Below are 12758 nucleotides of genomic sequence, written 5' to 3'. Positions count from 1 at the left end.
GAAGACACACCAGAAAGAGCCAAAAGAATGCTGCTACCATAGTCCCAGCCCTGAGTGCAGGCCCTGAGAAGGAGATGGAGTAAAGAGCCAGACACCAAGGAGAGGTATCCATAATACAGCCCAAAATGCTCCAGGAGAGCCCCATCCATCTGCCTGGGGGCTTCTCAATCTACACATTTGCCCCACCTTGCCCAGCCCTATATGAATTTACACTCATGCTCAGCAAGGCAAGCCCTTCCCATCACTCCCCAGACCCCTGGACATGCATCCCTACTCTATTTCATCCTGTGCCCAAGACCCTTGACTGAAGATCTCTGCAGCTTTGTACCCTAGTGTATCTTGGGGATTCTAAGCAGAGCAGACCCCCCAGGCAATACTGGGAACTATGCTGATCCAGTCGAAGCTAATCACAGAGGAGAGGTACCCACATACAAGGCTTGCTCACCCACTCCAAGCCAGGCAGAAACCCTACAGGTCCACCCACTCAACATAAGCTATAAATGTGAATGAGGCCTTTCCTCCCCTGCAAGGGCATCCACCCTGGAGATCTGGGGTCATCTGCCTGAGAATTAGCCTTCAATTCACCGAGGGAGACAAAGGGTTCCTCTGCCCTCCTCACATCAGGAGAGCCAGGATGCCCTTAACTGTCAATTATCCTTCCAATTGCAATTCCAATTGCACAGAGAGAGAGAGAGAGAGAGAGAGAGAGAGAGAGAGAGAGAGAGAGAGAGAGAGAGAGAGAACTTTCTGTTACCCTGAGCATAGAGCAACTATGATGTCAAAGTGACTCAGTGGGTTAAGGCACTTTCAGGCAAGCCAGAGGATCTGAGTTCGATCCCCACAACTCACATGGTTGAAGGAGAAAACCCATCCCTGCAAATGTCCTCTAACTTCCATTTGTGTGCCATGACATACAAACACCTGCACGCAAATACATATACACATTACATAAATATAATAAAAAAATAAGTAGCCACCCTGATTAAGTACCACTGTGAGCTGAGTGAGGCACAGCAGGAAAAAAATCAGTGGTCCAGTTTATACGGGAGGAAACTAGAGTCCAGAGGAATTTTGGCTTCCATATGGCCACAAAGTTAGTGCTTGGGTGGTCTAAAACTAGGCCCCAGCATTCCAACCCTTAGCCACTAGGTTGTCCTGCTTCCAGGGAGGTCCCAGGCACAACTGCAGAGAGTCCCCAACAACAGCCACAAAGGGGAAATGTAATCAGGTGTGGTGGCTCACACTTATAACGCTAGCTAGCACTTGGGAGGCTGAGGCAGGAGGATTGCCATTAGTATAATTGGAACAGGATGCTGTCTCAAACAAATAAAAAATTATTTTAAAATATGGGCTAAGGATGTAACTCAGATGGCAGCATGTTTGTCTGGCATGCACACAGCCTATAATTTCACTACAGACAAGAGAATCAGAAGTTCGTGGTCACCTTTGCTACACAGTAAGTTCAAAGCCACCCTGGGCTATGTGAAAACTTATCTGCCCCTCCCACAAAAATAAAATAAAATAAAAACTGGCTGGCAAGATGGCTCAGCAAGTGAGGGTCTTTGCTGCCAAGCCTGATGACCCGAGTTCAGTTAATTCCCCAGGACCTAAATGGCAGAAGGAGAGAACCGACTCCCAGACTCCCGACTCCCAGACTCCCATTCGGTATCCTCTGGTAACTATGTAACCATGGCAGATGCACATGTATGCATATGCGCATGCATGTGCACGCACACTCGAGAGCGCACACACACACACACACACACACACACACACACACACACACACACACACTAAATATTTTAAAAACTTAATTTTAAAAAGGAAGAAATGGATTGGTATTGGCAGAGGTAGTCACACACAGCTGAGTTCACACAGACAGCTCTGGGGAGTGCCAGAGCTTTGAACACAAAGATGCAGGCAGAGTCCACCGAGACCACTTGGGTAGTGAGAGGCCTTGGTGTGGGACTGGGACCAGGCCTGCTTCCTGCTATGCAACAGGCTCCCAATCAAAAGAAAGAAAAAGGGGCCACCAGAGCGTCAGCACTGACCTGGTCCAGGCGAAGGGTCTTAATGAACTACGGCATTCTCTAGCCACTGCTCCACCCTGCCCCGTGCCCCTGCTCTGCTCCACTCTTTTCCCAATGGGCAAAGCAATGACAAGTTGCAAGTTCACTTACTCTGTCTGGGGCGGTACAGCGGCTGGGTCCAGGTCTGTGGGAAGAGCAAAGGGAGACAGCCTGTCAGACGGAGGCTGGTCCCAAGAGCTGAGCCTATTCCCGCCTCCTTCTTCCTCCGCCCCACCCCACAGGGAACCAGGATGTTGGTAGGATTCCCTGCCTTTCCCTAGATGCCCCCCCCCCATTGAGTAAGCTCCCTACCTGTCCTGCCTGCCCCACACCGCCCCCACAACCCAACCCCAGTCACCAACCCCAGCTCAGGAAGTTCCTGCTGATCCAGTCCCCAGTGTCTCCCAGATGACAGATCTCAGCACCCAGCAGCTGCCATTTACCCACAACATGACTGGGGCCCTCCCACCCCTGGGGTGCTGGCTCCCCAAGCAAACAGATGGGTTCTTTGGAGCTGTGACTAGAAAGAAGGCTACAAGAGCTCAGGGCTTGTGTCCCCAGCGGAAACTTGGGCCAAGCCATTCCATTTAGGCCCCGCCAGAGTGCAAGCCAGATGTTGCAGGAATGCTAGGAATCTCCTTTCCCAAGAGAACCCGGACACAGCCTCTTCCCAGTGGCTCCCTTTCCTGCTCACTGTGGACCCTAGGAGCCTGAGGGTCCCCACCAGTTCACATGCCTGGCGGACACTCCCAGAGACACCTCACCTGGGCCAGGGACAGTGTCAAAGCTGATCAGTGGGGGCTCTGCCTCCTTCTCGGGGACAAGGCCAGAAACAACCAGGTCTGTGCCCTCTTCATCATCACTGTCATCAAACTCAAAGGCTTCTCCGGAGTCCTCCTCCACCTCGGGGGAGGGGCCTGGGGCTCTAGGAGCCAGTGGATCTCCTGGAAGAGAGGAGGGGTTAGAGGGCTATTGAGCCTCAAAGGATGGGGTCTGGAGGCTGGTTAGCAGTTCTGGAGACTAGGCTAATGCTGCTCAAACCAAAGGGTCCTACTACGTTCCCAAAGCATCTTGGGGACTGGGACAGGTCTCTGAGCAGAGAACAGTGGAGAAGTTACTTGACAGTCTCTCCTCACAGTCTGTCGAGACAATATCTCACTGTGTAGACCAAGCTAGCCTGGAACTCAGAGAGATCTGCCTGCCTCTGTCTTCCAAGTGCTGGGGTTAAAGGCGTGCTCCACCATGGCTGGCTGAGTTCGAAGTCCTTTTAAATACACACATGAAGACGCCTGTTTCTGTTTGCTTGCATGCCGGTGCCCTCCGTGTAGGGGACAGTGTGAGCAAGCAGGCTCTTTATCCCATATGAATGGCGGTGTGAAACAGCTTCTTGGGGACACTGTGGCTGTAAGGCAGGTAGAAGACCCAGGTGCTTGGGCAGGTCTGGCTGGAGCAAGGTGTGGGTACCCCATACAAAGGTCTCCAGCAGGGCCTGGCTTCCTGCTCCTCCCCTGGTGTGTTCTCAGTCCCCTTCCTCATTCTTCACAGCTCAACTCAGAGGCCTCCCTAAGCCCTCTGCAGGCTCCTCCCTCTCTCGGCCTCTTGCTTTCCTCACACTGGTCTTGCATGGCCAGCACCGGCTTATTCTGTATGGTGTGTAATCCCCACCAGTTCTGGATCCCAAATACCTCAGCAGACTGTGGCCTTTACTGTCAGGGCCTGACTGGCCCAGGCTGGGAATCTGCAGCTTTTGTCTAATACTGAAGGACTGGGTTTCTGTCTAACAGTACACTGCGAGCATTCCCGACTGAGGTGGGATGCCCTTCTCTAGGCTTCAAATGTGTGTTGCTTTTATTAGTTGATGCATAAAGCTGTTTTGGCCAACGGACAGGCAAAATTTAGCTAGGCAGGGGATCCAAACAAAGATACAGAGAGAAGGAAGACAGGGTCAGGGAGGCAAGATGTGAGGTAACGTGTCACGAGCCTCATGCTAAAATATAAACTAATAGAAATGAGTTAATTTATAAGAGAAAGAGCTAGCCAGTAATAAGCCAAAGCCATTAGCCAAACAATGATAAATATATATTAAGTCTCTGAGTGGTTATCTTATAAGTGGCTGTGGGGACCTGGTAGGCAGAGAGAAAACAGGTCCAGTGGAACCAAAAACAAGTCTTCCTCCTAACCCTGACTCTGAGGGTCCTCCTGTGGCATGCTACATAGCTGAGAGCAGAATTTCACTCCTGTGAGTCACATCACTCAACATCTCTGCACCTTACTTCCCTCCTCTGTACAATGGAAAGAAAAGCAGTATTCCCTAAGGCTGGCTACAGGGCCTCAAACATTTCTCAATCTCAGTGTAACTAACACAGTGAAGGTCAATGCCACCACGACATCCTTCCCAAACACTGAGGGGCTCAGCAGCATCCCACTGAAGGACAGTGGTCCCTAGACTTATGACACCTCAAAGTGTCTCCAAACATTACTGTATGTTCCCTGAGGAGCAAATCTCTACTAGTTAGGAATTTCTGGGGCAGGTTTTGCCCCCAACACAACATCAGTTATCTAAGAGCTCCAACTTGAAATATGGATTGTGAAGCCTGCCTGAGACCACTGAGGACATGAGTGGTGGGGAGAAGGACAAAGCAGAGAGCAGGGTGGAGGGGCCAGCAGATGAACAGATGGGCCCCAATAGTCTCTCCTACCCAGAAGATCTGATTCCTCCCCATGGTGGCCCCAGGCATGACACTCAGCATACATGTAGATGGGAGACCAGCTCTCCTGCCAGATGTGACGACTCATACCTGTCATCACAGCACTTGGGAAGCTGAGGCAGGAGAACTACAGATTTGAAGTCAGCCTGAGCTACAGAGCAAGATCGTGTCTCAAAAGGAAGGAAAGAAGGAAAGAAGGAAGGAAGGAAGGAAGGAAGGAAGGAAGGAAGGAAGGAAGGAAGGAAGGAAGGAAGGAAGGAAGGAAAGAAGGAGTTAGAGAGATGATGGCTTGGCAGTTAAGGATACTTACAGAGGGCCTGACTTCAATTCCCAGCACTCACACCCAGGGATTCACAACCACCTGGACTCCAGCTCCAGGAAGCCCAATGCCTCCTTCTGGCTTCCAATGACACAGACATAGGCACACACACTCACATACACAGAAAAATCGCCCTTTTTGAAAGAAAATAACAGTGGGGCCAGAAAGATGACTTGGGAATAGGTAAAGGCACTTGCAGCCCAATGATGGTAGCCTGACAACTTCCGTTACATATCAGAACCCACATAAAGGAAGGAGAAGAGGCCCAACTCTGAAAAGTTGTCTTCTGACCTCCACAGGTACAACACACACACATACAGACACACACACACACACACACACACACACACACACACTAATAATAATATTCTTTTAAGAAATCAGATATCATAACCTGGCAGTGATGACACACACCTTTAATCCCAGCACTCAGAAGGCACAGGCAGGTGGAGCTCTGTGAGTTCGAAGCCAACCTGGTCTATAAAGTGAATTCCAAGACAGCCAGAGCTGTTATACAGAGAAACCCTGTCTTGAAAAAGCAAAAAATAAAAAAAGAAAGAAAGAAAATCATATCCAAAACTCTAAAAATGTATAATTATTATAAATCATAATATTTAAAAATATATAATTTCAGATATCTAAAAATTATTATACAATTATGTTCATAAAACCCCATTTGGAGACAGGCAGTAGTGGTGCACACCCTTAATCCAACCACTGGGGAGGCAGAGGCAGGCAGCTCTCTATGAGCTTGAGGCTAGCCTGGTCTACAGAGTGGGTTACAGGAGAGCTAGGACTATACAGAAACACCCTGTCTCAAAAAAAACAAAAAAACAAAAAAACAAAAAAAAGAAAGAAAGAAAAAGAAAGAAGAAAAAAAAGAAAACCACATTTGGTGGTACAATAACAAATATAATCTACTCGGTATTGGGTTAATAATTTGGGATATTTTATAGCTTTATATTAACAAAATAAGATTAGGCACAATTTTTAAATCATTTATTTGCATACGTGTGTGTATGTAGATGTTCAAGTGTGAGGGTGCTCTTGTGGGAGTCAAAGGACAACATGTGTGAGTTGGTTTTCTCCTTAAGCCACGTGTGGGTCCCAGGACTCAAACTCAGGCCATTAGGCTTGGCAGCAAATGCCTCTACTGGTGCACCAGCTGAGCCATCTCACTAGCCCATAGCAAGTACAATTTTGGTTCTGTTTTTGACGGTCATGTTAATTATGTGCACATGGGTATGTGCACATGTATGAACATGCATGTATATATACAACTTTCTGTCCTCTCCCTTTTCTCTCCACTCCAACCACACTGGTCTACTTGTTGTACAAGAACGTGGTAAGTAACTCTTGCCTCAGGACTATCTTTTCCTGATCCCCTCCTTGGTCTACCGCTGCTCAGTGGGGCTGCCATAGAGACCCTGGGACTCCCTGTGGTTTGGTTTTTGGAGACAAGTTCTCATGTAGCCCCAGCAGATCTCAAAGTCACTATGTAGCCTAGGATGAACTTGAACTTGTGATCCTCCTGCCTCCACCACACCCAGCTCTCAGAGTCCCTGCCTGCCATGTGGGGAGGGTACCAGACAGACCCATCCTGCTTCCTGGATGCCTAACCTCTCAGTGTTCTCTGTCTTCACTTTGATGATTCCCTGAACATATGACAGGTGTCACCACAGTGACTAAAGTCTTAGTGTTCTGCTCAGCTCTGACATCAGCTATATGGTAAGGTTGGAGATACCTGACCATCAAGCTTCACTTGGCTTCTGCTATCAAAAATGGGGTCATGGAGCTACCTGGATCTCCGGGCTGATGAGGACAGATGGGTTAGCATTGAGCCCCCTGGTGTGAGGGCTGAACTCAGTCACTATTGGCTATTTGCATGACAATGATGCCAAGTATATTATTGTCATTTACCATGTCATATCCTCCTGATTCTATCATGGTTATTACTATTATTACAGTCCTGTCTAAGCCTGTCCCTGGCTAACATGAGCTGTCCCTTCCAACTCACAGGCCAGCCCCTGTCACACTGACTCCCCCAGGGAGTACTGGAGACTCAGGTCACTTCTGCACCCCCTTCATTGAAGAGTACAAATAGCCCCAGTTATTCTCATCTGTGTCACCATAAATCCAACCAGCTGCTCCTGGCAGCCCTGAGCCAGGGATTATGGCAAAGTTAAGACATTGGCTGAGGCATCAGAGCTCACAGAGGATCCTGTGTGGGGAAGAATGCACCAAGAGACACAAGGTCATGCCCAAAGAGGAGTTGGCTAGTGCTTACCCGGCTCTGGGAATGGACCAGACGTGAGGCTATCCTGGGAGAGCCCGAAGGAAGAAGAAACATGTGACATGCTTGGATGGGGAGTGAATGCAGCTCATTAGGGCAGCAGGAATCAGTGACCAAAAGCAAATGCCCCCCAGCACACTGCAGACATGAGCCATGGGGTGGGTCAGAATGGGCCAGGTATGTGAGGGTAACCCTTCCTCAGGAACTAAAAACTAGACACAGAACAAGGGACCAGTCCAACAGATGACAGGAGAGCCAGGAGCCAGGTGTCAGTCAAAACCTTAGAACAGAGGCTCTGGACAGGTCTGTTCTGTTTTCATTCTTACTTCACAAATGGCCTCCTTGCAGGGTAGAAGAAAGAGTTGGAGGGCCCAGTGGCAGGAGCCAGAGGGACCCAAGGCCCTTGGCACAGCTAAGATCCCCTCCCAGCTGACTCCCCTCCCCTCTCCCCCAGGCAACCCCACACCACTCCTCATCAGAGGGAGGACCCAATGACCCAGCCCAGGGTGATTGGAAGTCCAGCCCTTCCTAACCATCTGGGCAGGTGACATGACAGGTGCCAGTCACTCATGCCTTTGACAGACACACCCAGTCCTCAAGTAAGCCAACCCGACCGAGTGAGTCTAGGAGGCAGAACACTGAAAAGCCATATTGCCATTAGAAAGCAGTCCCCTGGGTGGATCCACCACCGTGAAGGTGGGACCACAAACTAGTGGATTCCTCAGTCTTCACAGAGGAACATTCCAGAGGGGAAGAGACTCATTTTTGGGCCCCACCAGGGTGTAGGCACTCAAGGACAATCCACAGGCTTTCCACACCCTTCAATGACACACACACTCCTACTCACTGAGCATGAGTTGCCACACACAGTTCTTATGTATGTTTAAACCTTGCAACAGTACAGAAGAGGGTGGCATTATTACCCCTTGCTAAAGGACAAGGACACTGTAGAGCCACCAAGTCCCATCACTAAGCTCACAGTGTAAGTGGTGGCAGGGTCAGGATCCAAACTCAGACTGGGCCAGTAATCCAGGAGCCCTCACTGGTAGCAGATTTATTCTCTTTCCTCCCGGGGCCGGGAAGGTGACAGGGCGGGGAGCATTGGGAGGCAAGAGGACAGGAAGCCGGACTTATGGATAAGACAGCCATAGATGCCACCCTGCGGTATCTGGGGCCCCACTGAAGAGGATGCCAAATAAAACACAGGAAGCTGGGTTGAATTCCAGATCAACAAGTGGTTTTGTTAGGTAAATACATTCCTTTTCTTCTTCTTCTTTTCATAAATTGGTCAAGACTGGGTTGCCTCCATGATCTGTCCTTATGGTCAGACCCCCTCAATCCCAGTTTGCACCTTCAACTGTCCCACTTTAGCCCCAAGTGCCCCTCAATCCCAGTCCCCAAACTGTCCATCTCTGCAGGTGATCTTAAATGACAAATAAAACATCAGGAAATGCCTGGTGTTTACTCTAACAACATGACTCCATCTTGTGGACAGGGAACCTGAAGTGGATGAAGACATAAGGTGCCCGGCCGGAAGAGCTCACCCTGCCCAAAGCCAGTACAGCTCACCCACGCCCCCGGGCCCCTGGGGTACAGTACCTATGGCAGGCTGTGGAGGAGGGTTCGAGGAAGCCATCAGAGTCCAGCTCACACTAGCACCGTGCTCACTGCTTGCCTGTGAAAAGAAGGCCACAGACTCAGTCAGACAACCAACACAGCAAGGGAGCCTGGCTTGTAAGCCGTGCTCCAGCCCAGCCACGCTCTTCCCGGCAGCCCCAGATAGGGCCCAGCCTCCACCCAGTATAAATCATTAACTTAGAGAAAAACTTGCAGCTGCAAGGCAGAAACCCCCATCTTCCCAGAATTCACCACAGCCACAATATGCCTTAGCCCACTGTCAAGAGACCCCTAAGAGCCTGTGGGGCAGTCAAGAGGGTTCCTCCCATGTCCTCTAGCCCAGGGCCTGGGGTCGCACTTGAGCACCAAGGTCCCGTGTTCCAGAAGCCCTGTTACCGTGGACTGGACTGTCACACTTCCTCCTCATGGTTTCCCCATCACCACGGGCTCCCGTGGGTCTAGCTCTTCTCAGCAGGCCCCTCCTGAGGCCCTGATAAAAGCCACCCTCTCTTCATTTCTCACTGTCTTGCCCTATGGTGTTGGCCAGCTGGCAAGCAGCCACCAGCCTAGGCACATGGCAGTAGGGCCACAGGACAAAGAACTACAGAGAGGTGGATGGCACAGGACAGTGACAGAATCCAAAATGCCCGGTGCTGGAGCAGCTTTCTGCCCAGGTGGCAGATGCCACTCCTATCTTGTGGAGCTCGTACATATTGTAGAGCCAAGAAAGGCGTGAGGGCTCCCCAGGCTCCGGAACAACCCTGCCAGATGTCCCTTACAGAGCAGGGAGAGGTATCCTGCACCTTCTATACCTGCCCTTCTATACCTCCCAGAAAAGAGGGAAGCAGGCCTGAAGCGAGAACTGAGAACTCCAGCCAGCCTGACCCTGTCACCAGCCTGACCCTGTCCCAGCTGGCTGGGGAACTGTTTCCTTTTTATTTTTACTAACTAAAAACAGCTTCTTTTTTTTTTTTTTTTTTTACTAACTAACTGACCAAATAAAAATGGAATGTGCAAGTGTGACAGGAAAAAAAAAAAAAAAAAACACGATGACAGTGACATTCACGGAGCTCCTGCAGCGCGGAGGTCACTCCAGGCCCATAACAAGCACTTGTGGAGACTGATACATTACAATGAGAAAATGAGGTGGAGAGTGTGTCTGCAACTTGCCCAAGAAAGCTCACACAGCTAGGAAGATGCAGGACTCAAACCAAGGACATATGCTGGAGAGTTGACTCTCTGGTTAAGAGCACGGGCTGCTCTTGCCATGATCCCGGGTTTGGTTTCCTGCATCCACATTCCTGCTGACAACTGCCTATAACTCCAGTTCTAGGGGATTTGACGCCCTCTTCTGGATTCTGTGGGCACCAGCCACAGCATCTAAACTCCCAGAAACAGCTAATGTTAGTTTCTTAAGAATCCTATCCGGGTGTGGTGGCGCACGCCTTTAATCCCAGCACTCAGAAGGCAGAGCAGGCAGGACCCCGTGAGTTCCAGGCCAGGCTGGTCTACAGAGCAGTTCTAGAACAGCCAGGACTATACAGAGAAACCCTTTCTCAAAAAAAGAAACACAAAAACAAAAAAATAAAAACAACTTCTAGAACAATCCAAAATATTCGCAAGCCTCCACAAGCTGAACAGTCATCCCCTCCCTTATTCATGATGTGTCGTCAAATTCAGCCACCCCCAAGTCAAGCATGTCACCATGGCCCTGACATTGTCCCCTTGACCACAGCCCGATGCTCTGCTGCACACCCACATCCCCTGTCTCACTGTGTCTGGTCACTGGGGCACCGGGCATCTCCGTTCACTACTGGAGGGGGAGCAGGATGCCATGAAGGAACCAGAGGGGTGAGAGTCCACCTGCACCTAACCGTAGCTTTTATCCAGAGGGTTGCTGCCACCATTCAACTTTCTGGCTGCTTGTCATCATTAATGTGTTATGCTGTCTGGGGTCTGAGCTTCATGTCAGGCCTGCTTTCAGCAAATATACAGCATTGGGCACTATTGGGGATGTCGGGCGTCACGGGGATCTTGGAGCACAGTCTCTGCACACACCAGGGGCCCCTGTACACCTCAGCCTGTTCACACGGAAGCTCACAGACCTCTATTGTCACTGTTTGGATTTAGTTTCGCGCTTGTTGATTTCAGAACAGTACATTTTAGAAATAGGTTTGTTTGCTTTCTGACACTGGGTATAGAACTCAGGGGCTGGTGTGTGACCTCTGTACTGTCACTGTGTGGTTTTGGTTTTGGTTTTGGTTTTATTATTGCTGATTTCAGAACAGTGCATACGGAAATGGGTTTGTTTGCTTTCTGGTATAGAACCCAAGGCCTTGTGTGTGCTAGACAAACCCTCTGCCACCAAGCTACATCCCCAGCTCAGACTCATTTTAAACATGCATATTATTTTTAGCTGTGTTTGTGTGTGTGTGTGTGTGCCAAGCAATCCTCTTGTCTCACACACACACACACACACACACACACACACACACACACACACACACACACACACAAACATACAGTGTCAGGGTTATAGACATGCTCATGGCCACATCTGGCTTTTTATGGCACTGGAAATTTGAACTCTGGTCCTCAGGCTCCCACAGCAAGTCCTCTGACACACTGAGCCGTTTCCTAGCCCAACCTCCTTTCTCCAACAGCACATCGCAGTGCTGTACTTGCCCTAGTCAGTACCACAATTCACCCCTGACTGCACAGGCAGAAGCCACCTGATTTCTTGGTGTTACCAATGAGCCCGCAGTGGGCATCGTCTTCCCTGACCTGACCCTACCTGGGCCTTGTGGGGGTGATTTCACAAGCCTTCAGGATTAATCCTAAAAACACAAGTCTATAAGGATAAATGCCCAGGGACAGACTGATGTCATCCATTTGCATACTGGAGATGTGAGTACAGCCACAGAGCTGTCCTGCAGGGCTCCTTCTAGTGGGCTCAACCCCTCAGGTCTCCCTGGTGAGCATTGCAACCCAAAGGCAGGGAAACAAATGCCCATTTCACAGAAAGGAAAATGGAGGCATTATCACCCAGCCTCACAAAGATGGTGTGATAGTGACGACAGAGGCTTGGACTTCATCTTGGTGCCAAAATCCAGCGACCTTCCCTTCCAGGCTCAGAAGTCCCAGGTCCTCCCTCTCCAGCTCATGCTTCAGGGCCTAAGATTTTCCCTAGATAGGATGGCACACATCAGTACCTATAGAACGGAAGCTTCTCTGTGTTTTCCATTTAATTCCCTCACAATCCCATCTTTTACGGTGGAGGAGACAGGCCAGAGAGGTTAAGGATTTGCCTGAGGTCACACAGCCAAGAGGAGCAGCTGGCAGAGCAAGACACAACACAGGGCTCTGATCCCAGGAACTCTGATCAGGCCCCTGGCCACACTGCTGCCCTGGACCTCAGGGTTGGACTCTGGAGGCACCTGATCCAGGATAATCAGGATCCCTGGAAACTCTTCCTGGCAAGGGCATATGTTAGTGAGTTCTGTCACAGCCACAGGCCTGTGGCTGCCACTCCATGAAGCCATTAGTCTCTGAAACATGTGGGAAAGTGAGGGGGTTGGCTCAAAACTGCCATGGCCACCTCTCCAGGCCCTGGTGGCCAATAAGAAAGACAGGGGACACAAGTAGAACTTTTAAAGAGGACTCTGGGACACCAGCATCTCTGGCTGCATTTTAGCAGTGCAAAGAGGAAAGGGGCCAAGAGGGCAGAGCCAGGATAAAACAGTGACATGCAG

The 12758-nt window shown here is 50.0% G+C and overlaps 1 protein-coding gene across 5 annotated transcripts in view; it reads right to left on the bottom strand.

The window, feature by feature from the left end:
• Positions 1-12758, bottom strand: part of Arhgef10l (Rho guanine nucleotide exchange factor 10 like) — a 137959-nt gene that overhangs the window by 93560 nt on the left and 31641 nt on the right. For 3 of the 5 annotated variants that reach the window (XM_027399873.2, XM_035439451.1, XM_027399874.2), the window contains exons 2-4: positions 8989-9064; positions 2834-3013; positions 2181-2214 (exon numbers count right to left, since the gene is read on the bottom strand). In XM_027399873.2, coding sequence (XP_027255674.1) covers positions 2181-2214; positions 2834-3013; positions 8989-9025 — 251 coding nt within the window. In that variant the 5' untranslated portion in view covers positions 9026-9064. The other 2 variants (XM_035439453.1, XM_035439452.1) reach the window with 2 other exon arrangements.

The sequence above is a fragment of the Cricetulus griseus genome, chromosome 2 (assembly GCF_003668045.3).
Source record: "Cricetulus griseus strain 17A/GY chromosome 2, alternate assembly CriGri-PICRH-1.0, whole genome shotgun sequence".
NCBI classification, from domain to species: Eukaryota; Metazoa; Chordata; class Mammalia; order Rodentia; family Cricetidae; genus Cricetulus; species Cricetulus griseus.
The sequence above is the reverse complement of the archived record's forward strand: the minus strand, read 5'-3'. Positions and strand labels throughout refer to the sequence as shown.